Source organism: Aquarana catesbeiana, linkage group LG07 (genome assembly GCF_042186555.1).
Source record: "Aquarana catesbeiana isolate 2022-GZ linkage group LG07, ASM4218655v1, whole genome shotgun sequence".
NCBI lineage: Eukaryota > Metazoa > Chordata > Amphibia > Anura > Ranidae > Aquarana > Aquarana catesbeiana.
Window position 1 is genome coordinate 25057209 of NC_133330.1, and position 19990 is coordinate 25077198.

At 44.2% G+C, this 19990-nt stretch overlaps 1 protein-coding gene across 4 annotated transcripts in view; it reads left to right on the forward strand.

The window, feature by feature from the left end:
• The window catches only part of LAMB2 (laminin subunit beta 2), a 136804-nt gene that overhangs the window by 38525 nt on the left and 78289 nt on the right, over positions 1 to 19990 (forward strand). For all 4 annotated transcript variants that reach the window (XM_073591809.1, XM_073591810.1, XM_073591811.1 and 1 more), the window contains exon 4: positions 2856 to 2991. In XM_073591809.1, the coding sequence (XP_073447910.1) occupies positions 2856 to 2991 (136 nt within the window). The remainder of the gene's footprint in view (positions 1 to 2855; positions 2992 to 19990) is intronic.

Sequence of the window (19990 nt, forward strand, 5' to 3'; positions counted from 1 at the left end):
TGTAATGAATTGCCAATTAGGAAACAGGCATTAACCCTACAAACATACCAACGGGGAAATGCCAGTCATACAATGCACAAAGGAAACAGCAAAAACAAAGCTTTGGTCCTTGTTCAGTTTAATACATGAGATCTAAAAAAAATCTAAAGGCTAAACTTTTTTTTTTTTTTTTTTTTTGTAGCTTTGGATAAAGCAGGTAAGGGTTTTGTTGCTGTCTCCGCCCCCCCCTCCTGTAGTTTTCTGCAGGCGGCACCATTACAGAAAAATAAATAGGTGAACGTACACCGTATACCCTCCCCACTTCCCATACCTCCCAACTGTCCCTGATTTGGAACAAAGTCCCTTTTTCCTCCTCATTTGTCCCTCATTTTGGTCTGATCTATAAAGTTGTATTTAAAATGCACTTTTTATCTTTCAAAAAGTGTTTCCCAGCGCTAAACCTTTCATCCAATTTATAAATTGCTGCATTTGTACATTTCAAAAGCCAATATAAAGGAATAGTAGTGGTGAAAAAAGCACCTGTGGGTTCAACTAATCATTTTTTGGGGGGATAACTATCCTTTAAGGGGGTGTGGCAGGGGGTGTGTCCTATGCCTACAAATTTTTGCTAATAGGTGTCCCTCGCTCCCATCTCAATATGTTGGGAGGTATGACTTCCTATTGTACTTACCTCCGCCAACGCTGAGCTGTCAGTGCCCAGGCAGCCGGCCCATCAATTTGAAATCCTCCCTTTTTCCCCTCTGCTCTGTGCAGCGCTTCTGAGACGGACCAGAGCAATTCACTGTGCAGGTGCTGATCAATCACAGGGAAGAATAGCAAACTCCATGCAGATATTGTCCTGTCTAGTATCTGAACTGAGGACATTGCTGCCAACCTCCCGCAAACATGGAACATTTACTGGTGAAGCACATTTTTTTACTGACGACCTGAAAAATGACAGAACTCCTTTTAACCACTTGCTTACCGGGCACCTAAACCCCCCTCCTGCCCAGACCATTTTTCAGCTTTTAGTGCTGTCACACTTTGAATGACAATCACGCGGTCATACAACCCTGTACCCAAATGAAATTTTTTATCATTTTTTTTCCCCACAAATAGAGCTTTCTTTTGGTGGTATTTGATCACCTCTGGGTTTTTTATTTTTTGTTAAAAAAAATTAAAAAGACCGAAATTTTAAAAAAAAATACAAAATCGCTTTATATTTTGTTAATAAATTTTGCAAACAGGTAATTTTTCTCCTTCATTGATGTACGCTGATGAGGCTGCACTGATGGGCACTGATAGGCTGCACTGATTGGGCACTGATAGGCTACATTGATGGGCACTAATAAGGCGGCACTGATGGGCACTAATAGGCAGCATTGGTGAGCACTGACAGGTGGCATTGGTGGGCACTGATGAGTGGCACTGATGGGAGGCACTGATGGGCACTGAAGGGCACTAATAGGTGGCACTGATAGCTGGCACTGATAGGTGGCAGCGATGGGCACTGATAGGTGGCAGCAATGGGCACTGATGGGTGGCAGCGATGGGCACTGATAGGTAGCACTGCTAGGTGGCACTGTTGAGGCACTGATTGGCACCACTGGTGGGCATTGATAGGTGGTGCTAATTACTGGCACTTATGCACTGATTCTTGGCACTGTGTGGGCACTGGCAGGTGGCACTGTGAGCACTGGCAGGTGCACTGGACGGCGGTATTGGTGGGCACAGATGAGGCAGCTTCGCCTCTTCCTCTTTGGGACCAATGTCCCTTGCACTGAAGCCGGTGATTAAAACGATTACCGATCTTCTGTTTACATTCATTGGCTGACAGCTGATCACCTGGTAAGGGGCCGGGATAATTGACTCAGGTGATCACAGCGTGCGCCCTGCAGGGGGCGTGCGGGGACCATGGAAAGGGGAGGACGTCTCTTGACGTACTCCCAGCAAAGTAGATCCACGCTGTGGCCGTCATTCGGCTATAGCGTGGATCTGAAGAAGTTAACAACTAAGATAATCGATATTTAAACAGTATAAACACAATACTGAACTCTGACAGTACACATTACAAGTAATTTGCCAGCTTTACATTTAAAAAGTCAACACAGCATGACAAATTATCAGCTCCTGATATTTACAGACAGTTGTACAAAATCTCAGAATTTCACAAACTGTCTACAAATTTACTGACAGTTGGCAACCGTGACTGAGCACACCGGCAGAGCCAAGACAAGGGGTGGGCACATAGGTGTGCACAGCCTATTACATTAGAATGTGCACCTCAAAGCCAAAACACATACATGTGTGTGCATGTGCATTTATACTGACGGTGTCAGCAGAGCAGTGGATGGTGTCAGTAGGGCAGGGATTGGTGTCAGTAGTTTTTATTTTTATTATTTTTTTATATTTTATTACTTTTGTTAGTTTTCTTTTTTATGAGCTCTGTTAGGGGGCTTTGGTGAAATATCAGCGGTTCAAACCGGGTAAATCTGCACAACACAGATTGATTAGGGTGTGCCCAGGCACACCTGGCACACCCTGTGCGCACACCTATGGGTGGGCAGGAGGGGAAGCTGCCCTGGGCGCAGAGAAACAAGGGAGCAAAGAATAGATGCAGGGTGGTACCTCCATTCTATGGCATGTATTAACAGTGGGGGAAGGGGGTGCATTTCTGGATTCTTTCCCTGGGCTCTGGATAACCTCAGTTAGATGTCCTAACCACTAAGCCACCATGCTTTTATGAACAGATTGCAATGCCTGTGGCTAGCTTGAAAGTCTAGAAAGCATGAATGCATGAAGCCTTAAATACAGCTGAGCCTCTTTCTCCAGCGATTGTGCAGTATTGTGATCAGTGCTTGTTGTCTGTCCACCAGGATGAGAAGAAGTGCTTTGTCTGTGACTCCAGAAGGCCTTTTAACCGGTTGACCAACCCCATCAGTCACCGCATTGAAAATGTCATTACCACGTTTGCTGAGGATCGCAAGAAAGCCTGGTGGCAGTCGGAGAACGGTAACATCATTTATGATAGTTTCATAAAATACTTCAGAAGTGCTGCAGATCTGATATTGCTAAGCACATCCATCATAATACAGTTTTGAAGGAACATGGGAAACTTTTTTTAGAAGTTATAGGTTTTATGATGTAGGATGTGCGGTAAAGATTGCACATGGGCATTTTGTTGGATCAGGACAGGAAAGTCATCTGTGCGATTCTCCTAAAAAGAGCCACCTGCCAAGAATGGTATAAACATCAAGACAAAAAAAAATAAAAAATGATATACTGTATATACAATACATAACACATACTAGGGCCAATCTAGACAGGAGCCAATTAACCTACCAGCATGTCTTTGGAGTGTGGGAGGAAACCGGAGTCCCCGGAGGAAACCCACGCAGGCACATGGAGAACATGCAAACTCCAGGCTGGTAGTGTCATGGTTGGGATTTGAACCGACGACCCCAATACTGCTAGACGGTAATGCTACGATCAGAGTTTTCTGTTCCCTCTTTGTTCTTTCCATTGAGATCTGCAATGGAGAAGCGTCCAACAGGTAAACCTCAGGAATGCAAAGGAGGGTGATCTCTAGAGGATCCTTATAGAAATATAATCCACTTTTTGTTTTGCAAAAAGTGATTTTTGACCCCTTTATCTCAGGTTGATGAGACTTTGTGTGACATATGGTGAAGGTGTTTTCACAATGGTACAGAAGAATTTCTGATTATGGGTGGAGTGGACCACATTATGGTGCAGAAGGATATCCATATTTGATGGTTGTGGAAAGAACTTATTTCTATAAAGAAGAGGCATCTACTGAGCAGGTAGAGTTCAATAGACTTAGTCAGGCTTCATTGCATTGCGGGAACTGCAGGCCAGAGGAGGCAGACTCTACTGTAATGAAGAGCTTTCAAACTGCATTTCCCAGAGGGAGATTGACAGGAGGAGTGGAAAGAGCTGCATTTTCTGAAGCTGTATAGGACAAAGCTTCCTCTTGCCGTGAGGGAGGTTGGAGAGTGCACATCGCTATCCAGTGAGCACCATCAATGCAGCATATCGGCGGCTTGAGCGGGGAGTGCTGAGTGCAGACAGCGTGTTAGACATTCTGTATATAGCCCTACAGAACAGACAGTGCACAGTCCACTTGAACTTTATCTGCTGCTTAAAGGAGTTGTAAAGGCAGAAGGTTTTTTATCTTAATGCATTCTATGCATTAAGATAAAAAACCTTCTGTGTGTAGCAGCCTCCCCATCTCCCCCTAATTACTTACCTGAGCCCCATCTCTCTCCAGCGATGTCCACTACTGTCTTAGCCGTCCGGGACTCTCCTCCTGATTGGCTGAGACATAGCAGCCGCACCATTGGCTCCCGCAGCTGTCAAAGTCAGTTAGCCAATCAGGTGAGAGAGGCTGCGGGGCCTGGTTGGAACTATATATCTGAATTGACACGTGGAGCTGTGACTCAGCTCGGGTGACTCCATAGCAAGCTGCTTGCTGGGGGGGCTCTCGACAGGAGGGAGAGGCCAGGAGCAGCAAAGAGGGACCTGAGAAGAGGGGGATCCAGACTGCTCTGTGCAAAACCAACTGCACAGAGGAGGTAAGTATTGTTATTTAAAAAAAACAAAAAAACGAGACTTTACAATCACTTTAACTGCAGACAGGAAACAGGAAACTTTATTCAGGGAAAAGACATAGAGCATACAGTATCATAGATGCAGCTACAAACATATAAACACTCCTATCTACTGGTTTAAGAATATATCTCTACTAAATACTGATGCACAAAATACAATTCTGTAGCCCAACACAGTATCACCCGGGTGCAGAGAAGAGAGTAGACTAATCGCTGTGTGTGAGATAGTGACTGAGCCCTTTAGGAACTGACCATACAGCCATCTAGTAGCCCTATTGCTGCCTGCAGACTTGACTGGGACTATTCTCATATTCACCAATGGTACGACTGGGCCCCAACGCTAGCCGGCTGAAGAGGTAGGACTAAGCGGTACCTCTTATGGGGACATTGCACCATATCCTAGCCATTCTCCTAGAGTGCACTCTAGACTAGTTATAGTACTATTATTCACATTGCAGTTAATGCTTACATGCAGTGGTGGGGGGGTTAGCCACTACAATTCTTATTAGCTGTCTGTTTTAAATTACAATTAAACCTTTATTACGGTAACATCCATGACACTCAGTTTGCAAATCATACTGTCTAAAAAGGCAGTCCAGCCTTGGCTGCATGCTTGATGGCAGCCTATGTATAACTGACAAAGCTAGACTAGCCTGCTTCTTTTGAGAGTAGGAGGGGGTACTTTACTATTTGAGCTGTTCATCAGCAGTGTACAATATGGTCGCCTCACTCTTCAGGTCTCTTACACAGCAGTGTTTCGCTTGAAGCTTGCCACCTGTTGGCTGCAAAGGATAAATATTACATAATTATATAAAGTGTTTTATATTTTGCTGTTTAATTAGAAATATTTTACCAACCAGAAAAAATGCATAAATATAACTACGTTAAAAACAAAACAAAAAACAAAACAAAACATATATGCACATGTATAAAGAACAAAAGAAAAACATCATATACCCCCCTTTAAGATCGAGACGGCTGAGCACATATAGCACACAAAGAGCATGTCAACGCAAATTACTGGTTGTAAAATAAGCCACACGGAGCCCCTCTGTGTCTGTTTGAGACGTAACCAATAAAAATGTTGTTGAGGCAAGTTTGCAAAAGGGCCCCAGGCGCCACTGAAGGTAAATCCAGCCTGGGATTTGTTCACCTCTTTCCTTCCTCTCCATCATTAAAGCGGGTTAATTTAATTACATATATTCCCCTTTTGGATTAGTTCTGTAACATAGAAAAAAAAAAGGATACACAGCCTTTGAGGATTTCACAGGCTAATCCCGAAAGCTATTTTATCTGGAGTCTTATTAAAATTCTTTTCGTATCTTATTCCGAACAGTTTTTTTTATCTCTCGTGAGCAGGGCAGGATGGGACAATGAGAATTGTGGAAGACAGCATTTTCCTCCGTCCTCAGGAAATTCTGACTCATTTCTCCAATATTCACACGCAGGAGAAAAACATATTTGTTGGCCAGTTTTTTTTTTTGGAGTACAATAATTTGCCATTAGGGAAAAAAAAGTTTGGATTACTTTGTTTATTTAAAGTTATCTTTCACAAATTGTAGCTTCCAGTTTAATGCCACTCCAGTATTCTTGAATTATTTTGGTATTATCAGCCATATGCAAGTATGGCCAATTAGCATTGCCTCGCATGGGCCATTTTGGGGCTAGTGAGATAATGAGAGTTTCAAAGCATTGGAAGTGCTTATTATAGTATATTGGGATTTTACAACAAATGGGAAAGCTTTGGGTAAATTGGTTTTCCTTTCTATGGAGTGCAGGAAAAGAGCCTTTCACTGGAACGGAAGAGTCATTTGGACGGTGCTTTAGATTACAGGGAAATACACCTATATTTTAAAGGGCAGTCTATGGGACTCCTTTTACTGAGGACATGCAGTGACCCAGCTGCTGAAGACCCACAGACTGCCCTCTAGTTCAACATTTTACGACCTACAGAATTATGGTACTTTCTGTAAAGAATTATGAAGCCATCACTACCTCAAGGGGGTTCTGGGATTTCCTGGAGGAGTTCAGTAACCAATCAGGAGAATTGCAGAAATTCTGGAGGATTCCAGAAATGATCTAGTATCTAGTTTTTCTTCAAGAGGAATACAAGACTTCCCGTGGGTAAACATGAAGCCAGTGATGCCCCAAAGGATTCTAAAGCTGGCCATAGTTGGTGCGAATTTTGGCCGGTTTCTGAACACATCTTGCCCAACATCCTTCGACTGAAAATTGATCGAACAGCATCTGCATCCAATCAGATGCAGGCACTGTTTGAATATTTTGACAGCTGGTGTGGCCAGCTGTCAAAATCAGAGGTGGGGGACTCGAGTCACATGACTTGACTCGAGTCAGACTCGAGTCACCTGTTTGAGGACTTGCGACTTGCTTGACAAAATTAAATAAATGACTTGACTTGACTTTGACTTGTCACTAATGACTTGCGACTTGACTTTGACTTGGGCTATTTGACTTGCAATGACTTGGCACCACCAGTGCTGTGTCTCGGCCTAGGCAAAATCTGCCCCCCCCCCACAAAAGAAAGCTCCCCCCAAGTCCCGGCTTCGGGGTAGATCAGTATTTTGACTTAATTTGTGACTTGACCAAAATAAATGACTTGGCTTGACTTGCTTGACTTCTAGCAGGGACTCAACTTGACTTGCTTGCTTTTCGCCACAGTAACTTGGGACTTGCTTGTGACTTGAAGGTTAAGACTTGAGACTTGCTTGTGACTTGCACATGTGTGACTTACTCCCATCACTGGTCAAAATACAATAGCTGCAGTTGGAGATTCATCGATCCACATGTGGGGAAGTGCAGCGAGGTGTGGCTGCAGTAAACACTCTATCAAGGGTAAGAGCCCCCCCCAGTGTATCCAAGTAAATATCAAGAGGATCCTGGGACTTCATGTAAGAAACAATGTATCCAGCAATAACCCAGAGGATCCTGGGACCTCTTGTAAGGAACAAGGTATCGAGTAATGCTCCATAGGATCCATTCCTGGGACCTCTTATAAAGGAACAATGTATCTAGTAATAGCTCAGAGGATCCTTGGACCTCTTGTAAGGATAAATGTATCCAGTAATACCCCCAGAGAATCCTGGTACCTCTTGTAAGCAATAATTTATCAAGCAGTACTCCAGAGGATCCTGGGACCTCATGTAAGAAACAATGTTTCCAGTAATAGCCCAGAGGATCCTTGGACCTCTTGTAAGGATCAATGTATCCAGTAATACCCCCAGAGGATCCTGGCACCCCTTGTAAGGAATAATTTATCAAGTAGTACTCCAGAGGATCCTGGCACCTCATGTAAGAAACAATGTATCCAGTTTTAACCCAGAGGATCTTGGGACCTCTTGTAAGGAACAATGTATCCAGAAATACATCAGAGGATCCTGGGACTTCTTGTAAGGAACAACGCATCTAGTAAAACCTCAGAGGATTCTAGGGCTTCTTGTGAAGAACAATGCATCCAGTAATACCTAAGAGGATCCTGGGACCTCTATTAAGGAACAATGTATCCAGTGATACCCTAGAGGATCCAGGTACTTCATGTAAGAAATAAGGTACAATATCCAGTAAAACCTCTGAGAATCCTGGGACCTCTTGTAAGGAGCAATGGGGTTAATTTATTAAAGTCAAATAGACTTTGCAAAATGCAGTTGCACTCTGCAAGCTGGAAGGTGCCCGACCAGGAAGTTTCCCAAACTTCTGCAAGTTGTAGTTCCAAGCAAATTGGCAAAGTCTACAAACATGGAAAAACTCAGTCCACAACTTGCCCTGTCCATGGGTGTTAATAGAGAAGAGGTTTTCTGCAGTTCCATGATATTCAAAAATCATGGCCTTAGTTTCTCCTATCAGGTCATAGGCCTTGCCAAGTGTGCCCCTGAAAAGAGATCTGTGCTACTCCTCCAACACTATATCTGGGCCTCTCCCTTAGCTCCATACTAAAGGGATAGGTAAATTCTATCAAGGGTAGGAACCCCCCAGTGTAGTAAATGAGGTAAAGCTTCACTTTGCAAAGAATACCCAATCACGTGCAAGGAACATCTAAAAAGAACACATTTTTGCTTGCACATGACTGGATGATGAAAGTTCGCAGAGCTTTACCTCATTTACTAAGCTCTTTGCAACGTGCACAGTCTATTTGCATTTAGTGAATCAGCCCCAATGTGTCCAGTAATACCCAAGAGGATCCTGGATCCTCATGTAAGGAACAAAGTATCCAGTAATAATACCCCAGAAGATCCTAGGACCTCTTGTAAGGAACAAAGTATCCAGTAATACACCAGAGGATCCTGAGACCTCTTGTAAGGAACAATGTATTCTGAAATACACCAGAGGATCCTATGACCTCCTGTAAGGAACAATGTTTTCAGAAATACCCCAGAAGATCCTGAGACCTCTTGTAAGGAACAATGTATTCAGAAATACACCAGAGGATCCTAGGATCTCTTGTAAGGAACAATGTATTCAGAATTACACCAGAGGATCATGAGACCTCTCATAAGGAACAACATATCCAGTAATACCTCAGAGGATCCTGGGACCTCTTGTAAGGAACAACTTATCCAGTAATACCTCAGAAGATTCTAGGACTTCTAGCGAGAAACAGTGACTACTCCAGTAATATCCCAGAGGATCCTGGGACCCAGGGGCGGACTGACCATTCGGGCACTGCCCGAGGGCCCCATGCCACTAAGGGGCCCCATCAGGGTTGCCAGCCTCAATAAAACCAGGGACAGTATGTAAAAATCTGTGTTTTTTTAAAAATCCCAAGATTATAGCTGCCCCGCCTCTTCAGTACTTTTTCAGTGTGTGTATGTGTATTCTGTGTGTGTATACTGTGTGTGTATATTGTGTGTCTGTGTGTGTATACTGTATGTGTGTATACTGTGTGGCCCCATAATCTATTGCCTGTGGGCCCCATAATCTCCTATTGCCTGTGGGCCCCATAATCTCCTATTGCCCGGGGGCCCCATAATCTTCTCCTATTGCCCGGGGGCCCCATAATCTCCTATTGCCTGGGGGCCCCATGAGTTGTCAGTCCGCCCCTGCTGGGACCTCTTGTAACAAACAACTTATCCAGTAATACCTCAGAGTATTTCAGGACCTTTTGTAAGGAACAATATATCCAGTAATACCCCTTTGGATCCTGGACCTCTTGTTAGGAACAACAACTCCAGTAGTACCCCAAAGGTTTTCTTGGACTTAGTAGAGTTTACTTCCCCTCCTCATAGAATGTTATCCCATGTTAAACATCACATAGTATGCAGTATATAGTATGTGTCAAATTAGAAATAACACTTGTGCAGCATCTGGCCTGCTTCCAGGTAGAACGCTAATGCAAAGGGAATATTGTTCTTTTACAGAAGAGAGAAAACAGGTGTGAGGCGGCTGTAAATCCGTGGCGGATTTTTCACGGAAATCAGGCTGGCGTGCGCCAGGACATTAGCTGTTCTGCATACCAGTGCCCACAGTTGCTGCCCGCTTTGGCTTTATGAACACTTGTTAACATATCGCAGCTGATATATGAAAGGAAACATGTCATTATATGTGTCTGTATTACCCGAGTGGGATTCACAGCCCATAATACCCATCATGTGATGACAAAGACAGACTCTATTTTGATGCGTGAGGGATTCCCATTAGAGTCAGTCTATCCAAAATTGTTTTAACAGATTAATAAATGTTCACTAATTCTATAATAGGGGCCCCAATGTAATGCCGATCGGACATTCCGACAACGAAATCCTGGGATTTATTTCCGACGGATGTTGGCTCAAACTTGTTTTGCATACACACAGTCGCACAAACGTTGTCAGAAATTCCAATTGTCAAGAACGCAGTGACGTACAACCAGGGGCGGACTGACCATTCGGGCACTCGGGCACTGCCTGAGGGCCCCATGCCACTAAGGGGCCCCATCAGGGTTGCCAGCCTCAATAAAACCAGGGACAGTATGTAAAAATCTGTTTTTTTAAAAATCCCAAGATTATAGCTGCCCGCCTCTCCAGTACCTTTTCAGTGTGTGTATGTGTATTCTGTGTGTGTATACTGTGTGTGTATATTGTGTGTCTGTGTGTGTATACAGTATGTGTGTGTGTGTGTGTATACTGTGCGGCCCCATAATCTATTGCCTGGGGGCCCCATAATCTCCTATTGCCTGGGGGCCCCATAATCTCCTATTGCCCGGGGGCCCCATGAGTTGTCAGTCCGACCCTGCGTACAACAAGAAGTATACTAACCACTATACTGAGAACTATACTGACCACTATACTGTCCATTATACTATACTGTCCACTATACTACACTACACTGACCACTATACTGAACACTATACTATCCACTAAACTAACCACTATACTGTCCACTACACTGAGAACTATACCGTACACTACACTGACCACTATACTATACTGTCCACTACACTGAGAACTACACCGTACACTACACTGACCACTATACTATACTGTCCACTACACTGAGAACTACACCGTACACTACACTGACCACTATACTATACTGTCCACTACACTGAGAACTACACCGTACACTACACTGACCACTATACTATCCACTACACTGAGAACTACACCATACACTACACTGACCACTATACTATACTGTCCACTACACTACACTGACCACTATACTGAACACTATACTATCCACTACACTAACCACTATACTGTCCACTACACTGACCACTATACTAACCACTATACTGTCCACTTGTCATGGTTATGCAATAGAGTTTCTCTGTCAGCCTACCTGTCTCCATGTGTTCATCTCTAAAGACCAGCTGCCTCTCACCTGACTGGTTTTATAACCTCTCCTCTAAGCATGGCCCCACCCCAGGCCCTATCAGGGAACCCTATATTAACCTGTGCACTGCAAGCCAGCAGTGCTGATCAACCATTGTGTGTTAGCCTCTGTGTGTACTTGCTGTGTTTCCTACGTCTGATTCCTGTTACCGACTTTGGCCTGTTCTCGACTCTCCCTGTTTGCTTGTTACCCTGACCTACGGTGAGCGTGAGCTGTGAGACCCTGGGGGGGCCGCGACCTGGAGCCAGACTGCAGCGCAGTCCATCCTCACCACTACACTACACTGACCACTACACTGTACACTACACTGACCACTGTACTGTCCACTATACTATACTGTCCACTATACTTACACTACACTGACCACTATACTACACTACACTGTCCGCCATACTACACTACACTGACCACTATACTACATTACACTGTCCACTATACTACACTGTCCACCATACTACACTACACTGACCACTATACTACATTACACTGTCCACTATACTACACTACACTGACCAACATACTACACTACACTGACCACTATACTACACTGACCACCATACTACACTGACCACCATACTACACTACACTGTCTACCATACTACACTATACTGACCACTATACTACATTGACCACCATACTACACTACACTGTCCACCATACTACACTACACTGCCCACCATACTACACTACACTGACCACTATACTACACTACACTGTCCACCATACTACACTATACTGACCACTATACTACACTGACCACCATACTACACTACACTGTCCACCATAATACACTACACTGCCCACCATACTACACTACACTGACCACTATACTACACTACACTGTCCACCATACTACACTACACTGACCACTATACTACACTACACTGTGCACCATACTACACTACACTGTCCACCATACTACACTACACTGACCACCATACTACACTACACTGACCACTATACTACACTGACCACCATACTACACTGCACTGTCCACCATACTACACTACACTGACCACCATACTACACTACACTGACCACTATACTACACTACACTGTCCACCATACTACACTACACTGACCACCATACTACACTACACTGACCACTATACTACACTACACTGTCCACCATACTACACTACACTGACCACTATACTACATTACACTGTCCACCATACTACACTACACTGACCAACATACTACACTACACTGACCACTATACTACACTGACCACCATACTACACTACACTGACCACTATACTACACTGACCACCATACTACACTACACTGTCCACTATACTACACTACACTGATGACCACCATACTACACTACACTGACCACCATACTACACTAGACTACACTATACTGTCCTGCCTACAGTCTCTCTCTCTCTCTCTCTCCCCCCCCCCCCCCGGGACCAGTAACATGACTCTCAGGAGGGAGTCTCACTCACCTTGTCCTGGCCTGCATCGGTCCGGAGATAGGAGGAGAAGGAGAAGACAGTGGCAGCTCACATTTTTGCTTCTCTGCCCCGCGCTCTAGCAGCCATGTTCAGTGTCTGGCCGGCGCACTGTGATTGGGCGTACGGGGGTCATGTGTGGAGGCGGGACTTCAGGAGCAATCGCGGACAGGCCAGCCCTAAGCCTCACATGACCCCCATATGCCCAATCACAGGGCGCCGGACACTGAACATGGTGGCCAGAGCGCGGGGGACACAGGAACTTAAAATTAGGAGGAGGCAGCCAGTAGTGACACATACTAGCGCCCCTCTAAATGTCGTGCCCGTGGCCATGGCACCCCCTGCACCCCCCACGCTACGCCACTGCTCCGGTCTACCTCATAGCTCCCAACTGTCCCTAAATTCGAGGGACTGTCCCTGATTTGGAGTAATGTCCCTCTGTCCCTTGCCTCTTCCCCCCTCATTTGTCCCTTATTTTGGTCTGATCTATATAGTTGTATATAAAATGCACTTTTTATCTTTCAAAAAGTGTTTCCCAGTGCTAAACCTTTCATCCAATTTCTAAATTGCTGCATTTGTACATTTTAAAAGCCAATATAAAGAAATAGTAGTGGTTAACAAAAAGCCCTTGTGGATTTGATTACATTTTTTTTTTGGTTAATTCTCCTTTAAGGGGGTGTGGCGGGGGGGCGTGTCCTATGCCTACATACGTTTGTTAGTAGGTGTCCCTCATTCCCATCTCAAAATGTTGGGAGGTATGCTGCCTACCTCTGAAATACTTTAAATCTCTGGAAGCCCTCCTCAAGCCTTTTGTCTGGGGGACTAACACTTAAGAACCCAACTGAACTAGGTTAACCTATACTACATAGCATCCTAGTTATCCCAATGTTTTCACATAGACAAAACAAATAGAGACAGATTCGGTACTCTTTTTGTGCCCTGCCTGGACGCGGCGAACCCGGGATCCGCTATGTGCGATAGCAGTGGGTTCTGGGGGTGCTGAATCAGGAGGGAGACAGAAAGACCCTATTGTATCATTATAGGCGCATATGGGATCTCGCTTCTAACAAACTAGGGATACCACAATATAATGATTATACTCCACTATGGCATAACAAACTCCTCTCCGAATTCCTCCACATACGGAATGCAGAGGTCTGGGGCACTTAGGGAATATACTATTTACACTACTTGCTGTCAGATGGAAATCTCAAGACATTTGACACACTTCGCGAAGAATTCACGCTCCAGAAATGTTTTTCAGACTTTTACAGGTCCGGCACGCTGTCCATTCACAATTTCCACAATCCCTTCCACAACCTACCCCCAATGCTATTATGGCAGTAGTTAAAAGTACAGACCCCCAAAAATTGATATCGACTTTTTTACAGTATGCTTTCTACCCCTGCTTCTACCATATTAGCGGATGATCTTAAACCCCGCTGGGAGAGGGAGGTAGGACCAATGGAGGATGAGGAATGGGAAGAGGCACTGGAGTCCTGCAAGGCTGTATCTCCTAAGCTCTCGGACAGACTATCCCAAATTTATATACTAGACCGAGCATATCTCACCCCCCTGAGAGTGGCTAGATATAAACATGGGCAGTCTACCTCTTGCTTGATGTGCAACCAAGAGGTGGGCACATTCTTCCATCTAATTTGGGCCTGCCCCAAGATACAGGGCCTTTGGACACAGATTGTGGCCTTTCTACATGATACCATGGGTTCCCCTCTTTCTCTAGACCCGAAACAGTGCCTATTCGGGATATTTACCGATTCTATTGATAAATACACAAAGATATTCCTCCATGAAACATTGTTTTCGGCCAGGAAAATTATTGCTATACAATGGATGAGACCTCTACCTCCCAACTTTGTTGATTGGAAGGTGGATGTAAACAATACCCTACCCTACATGAAATTCTTATACATTAATAGGGGATGCCCAGCTAAGTACAATAAAATCTGGGACCGCTAGCTACAAGAATCAGAAACCTGCACATGAAAATAGTATGATTCCTTAGAAATATACCCTTTGAAGTATGTTAACTTTATATCTCCTCCATTATGAAGAGTTCAACATTTGTACCCTGATAGAATTTTTTTTTATTAATACAAAATAGCTTGAAATCTACACTGTATCTGCAATGCATATGTCGATCCTTATGTAATGGATGTATTGTACACATAACATGCAAGCTTAAGGTGTATGCACAATTTGTTTTAATAAAAACTTTTTTTCAACGGAAGAAATGTCCAGTTGTCCACTATAAACCAGTAACCTCTTTATTTCATGGACTGTTCAAGTGTGTCTATTCCATGCTGGTCAGAGGAACCTAGGCAGCTGGGGCCCTGGAAGCACCAGAATTTCAAAACAGAAGAGAACAGGTTAAAGGGTCAGTCCACCCAACAGTGATATGTTTATTCTATTACTTGGGTACTTTGCACACCTGTTGTGCCCATTATGAAGAGCTCCCGCTCTTCCAGCTGAATTTTGTTTATACTATGGGAAAAACTACAGGAGGACCCCAGGTGGGTGTGAACAGTACTACACTACACTGACCACTATACTACACTACACTGTCCACCATACTACACTACACTGACCACTATACTACATTACACTGTCCACCATACTACACTACACTGACCAACATACTACACTACACTGACCACTATACTACACTGACCACCATACTACACTACACTGACCACTATACTACACTGACCACCATACTACACTACACTGTCCACTATACTACACTACACTGATGACCACCATACTACACTACACTGACCACCATACTACACTAGACTACACTATACTGTCCTGCCTACAGTCTCTCTCTCTCTCTCTCTCCCCCCCCCCCCCGGGACCAGTAACATGACTCTCAGGAGGGAGTCTCACTCACCTTGTCCTGGCCTGCATCGGTCCGGAGATAGGAGGAGAAGGAGAAGACAGTGGCAGCTCACATTTTTGCTTCTCTGCCCCGCGCTCTAGCAGCCATGTTCAGTGTCTGGCCGGCGCACTGTGATTGGGCGTACGGGGGTCATGTGTGGAGGCGGGACTTCAGGAGCAATCGCGGACAGGCCAGCCCTAAGCCTCACATGACCCCCATATGCCCAATCACAGGGCGCCGGACACTGAACATGGTGGCCAGAGCGTGGGGGACACAGGAACTTAAAATTAGGAGGAGGCAGCCAGTAGTGACACATACTAGCGCCCCTCTAAATGTCGTGCCCGTGGCCATGGCACCCCCTGCACCCCCCACGCTACGCCACTGCTCCGGTCTACCTCATAGCTCCCAACTGTCCCTAAATTCGAGGGACTGTCCCTGATTTGGAGTAATGTCCCTCTGTCCCTTGCCTCTTCCCCCCTCATTTGTCCCTTATTTTGGTCTGATCTATATAGTTGTATATAAAATGCACTTTTTATCTTTCAAAAAGTGTTTCCCAGTGCTAAACCTTTCATCCAATTTCTAAATTGCTGCATTTGTACATTTTAAAAGCCAATATAAAGAAATAGTAGTGGTTAACAAAAAGCCCTTGTGGATTTGATTACATTTTTTTTTTGGTTAATTCTCCTTTAAGGGGGTGTGGCGGGGGGGCGTGTCCTATGCCTACATACGTTTGTTAGTAGGTGTCCCTCATTCCCATCTCAAAATGTTGGGAGGTATGCTGCCTACCTCTGAAATACTTTAAATCTCTGGAAGCCCTCCTCAAGCCTTTTGTCTGGGGGACTAACACTTAAGAACCCAACTGAACTAGGTTAACCTATACTACATAGCATCCTAGTTATCCCAATGTTTTCACATAGACAAAACAAATAGAGACAGATTCGGTACTCTTTTTGTGCCCTGCCTGGACGCGGCGAACCCGGGATCCGCTATGTGCGATAGCAGTGGGTTCTGGGGGTGCTGAATCAGGAGGGAGACAGAAAGACCCTATTGTATCATTATAGGCGCATATGGGATCTCGCTTCTAACAAACTAGGGATACCACAATATAATGATTATACTCCACTATGGCATAACAAACTCCTCTCCGAATTCCTCCACATACGGAATGCAGAGGTCTGGGGCACTTAGGGAATATACTATTTACACTACTTGCTGTCAGATGGAAATCTCAAGACATTTGACACACTTCGCGAAGAATTCACGCTCCAGAAATGTTTTTCAGACTTTTACAGGTCCGGCACGCTGTCCATTCACAATTTCCACAATCCCTTCCACAACCTACCCCCAATGCTATTATGGCAGTAGTTAAAAGTACAGACCCCCAAAAATTGATATCGACTTTTTTACAGTATGCTTTCTACCCCTGCTTCTACCATATTAGCGGATGATCTTAAACCCCGCTGGGAGAGGGAGGTAGGACCAATGGAGGATGAGGAATGGGAAGAGGCACTGGAGTCCTGCAAGGCTGTATCTCCTAAGCTCTCGGACAGACTATCCCAAATTTATATACTAGACCGAGCATATCTCACCCCCCTGAGAGTGGCTAGATATAAACATGGGCAGTCTACCTCTTGCTTGATGTGCAACCAAGAGGTGGGCACATTCTTCCATCTAATTTGGGCCTGCCCCAAGATACAGGGCCTTTGGACACAGATTGTGGCCTTTCTACATGATACCATGGGTTCCCCTCTTTCTCTAGACCCGAAACAGTGCCTATTCGGGATATTTACCGATTCTATTGATAAATACACAAAGATATTCCTCCATGAAACATTGTTTTCGGCCAGGAAAATTATTGCTATACAATGGATGAGACCTCTACCTCCCAACTTTGTTGATTGGAAGGTGGATGTAAACAATACCCTACCCTACATGAAATTCTTATACATTAATAGGGGATGCCCAGCTAAGTACAATAAAATCTGGGACCGCTAGCTACAAGAATCAGAAACCTGCACATGAAAATAGTATGATTCCTTAGAAATATACCCTTTGAAGTATGTTAACTTTATATCTCCTCCATTATGAAGAGTTCAACATTTGTACCCTGATAGAATTTTTTTTTATTAATACAAAATAGCTTGAAATCTACACTGTATCTGCAATGCATATGTCGATCCTTATGTAATGGATGTATTGTACACATAACATGCAAGCTTAAGGTGTATGCACAATTTGTTTTAATAAAAACTTTTTTTCAACGGAAGAAATGTCCAGTTGTCCACTATAAACCAGTAACCTCTTTATTTCATGGACTGTTCAAGTGTGTCTATTCCATGCTGGTCAGAGGAACCTAGGCAGCTGGGGCCCTGGAAGCACCAGAATTTCAAAACAGAAGAGAACAGGTTAAAGGGTCAGTCCACCCAACAGTGATATGTTTATTCTATTACTTGGGTACTTTGCACACCTGTTGTGCCCATTATGAAGAGCTCCCGCTCTTCCAGCTGAATTTTGTTTATACTATGGGAAAAACTACAGGAGGACCCCAGGTGGGTGTGAACACCCAGAACTCCTAGGTAGGTGAGAACAGAGTCGGAGGTTATGGTAGGGACATATCATTGTTTGAAAATCCCAGTCATATCAGAAGTCAGGGGTCAACTCAACCCACAGGGTTCCATCCATGTCTAAAATATCAGTTTTGGCTAAACTTTAACACCAGTAAATTTGAATATTCCCCTCTTAGACCCTTTCATGGAAGGTCAAGGCTTGTGTGCAATCTATTACCAATAGAGATCACATGAATGGACCGTATATTAAACTCTTCATCTTAATCCGATGTCTATCATCTGCAATTGCCTTGTGTAAATCTCGCTCATTAACGTTCAAAGAGAATTTGTCTGAAATGATCTTCTCTAAAAAAGCAGTTGGACTTCATCCAAGGGATTTCTAAGTTTAGCCTTCCTTAACCTGTGTTTTTCACTCTCCCAACATCAGCTTAGCTTCAAAGGGAGAACACTTTAATGTCCTGTTATTTCCAAAAATATTGAGATTAGATGAAATATAAATGTTGCACTGAGATGGAAGAATGCAAAAGTGCAAAAGGGGCCAGTAAGCTCATTGCAAAGACATTCTCAAAATAATAAAATTCATTCCCAGCACTTGTTGGTTGGCAGATCCTAGCTCCCTTAGCAGGGCAGCTGTTAGAAATCATGGGGCCCGTACAGCCTACCTGACAGGGACGCCCTTCCCCACTGAACATAAAAGTAAAAATACACAAAAATCATTATTAGTGGCAGTGGTGGCTGGTGAAGTTTTAGGATGGGGGGTGCCAGACCCTGTCCTTCGTTTTTGACCCCTCACACTTCTCATAAGCCCCACTCTTTATAGAATCCACCCACTCCATCCCCTGTATTCCACTTGCTTCCACCCTTAGTGTCAGGAGTATACAGCTCAGCATCACAGGACAGAGTATACAGCCCCAGAATCACAGAACAGGAGTATACAGCCCCAGCATCACATGACAGAGTATGCAGCTCAGCATCACAGGACAGAGTATATAGCTCAGCCTCACAGATCAGAGTTTACAGCTGAGCCTCACAGTTCAGGGTATATAGCTCAGCCTTACAGATCAGGGTATATAGCTCAGCCTCACAGATCAGGGTATATAGCTCAGCACCACAGACCAGGGTATATAGCTCAACATCACAGATCAGGTTATATAACTCAGCCTCACAGATCAGGGTATATAGCTCAGCATTCCAGATCAGGGTATACAGCTCAGCAAAACAGATCAGGGTTTATAGCTCAGCATTTCAGATCAGGGTATATAGCTCAACATCACAGATCAGGGTATATAGCTCAGCATTACAGATCAGGGTATATAGCTCAGCCTCACAGATCAGAGTATATACCTCAGCCTCACAGATCAGGGTATAAAGCTCAGCCTCACAGATCAGTGTATATAGCTTAGTATCACAGATCAGGGTATATAGCTCAGCATCACAGATCAGGGTATATAGCTCAGCATCACAGACCAGGGTATATAGCTCAACATCACAGATCAGGGTATATAGCTCAGCCTCACAGATCAGGGTATACAGCTCAGCAAAACAGATCAGGGTTTATAGCTCAGCATTTCAGATCAGGGTATATAGCTCAACATTACAGATCAGGGTATATAGCTCAGCATTACAGAT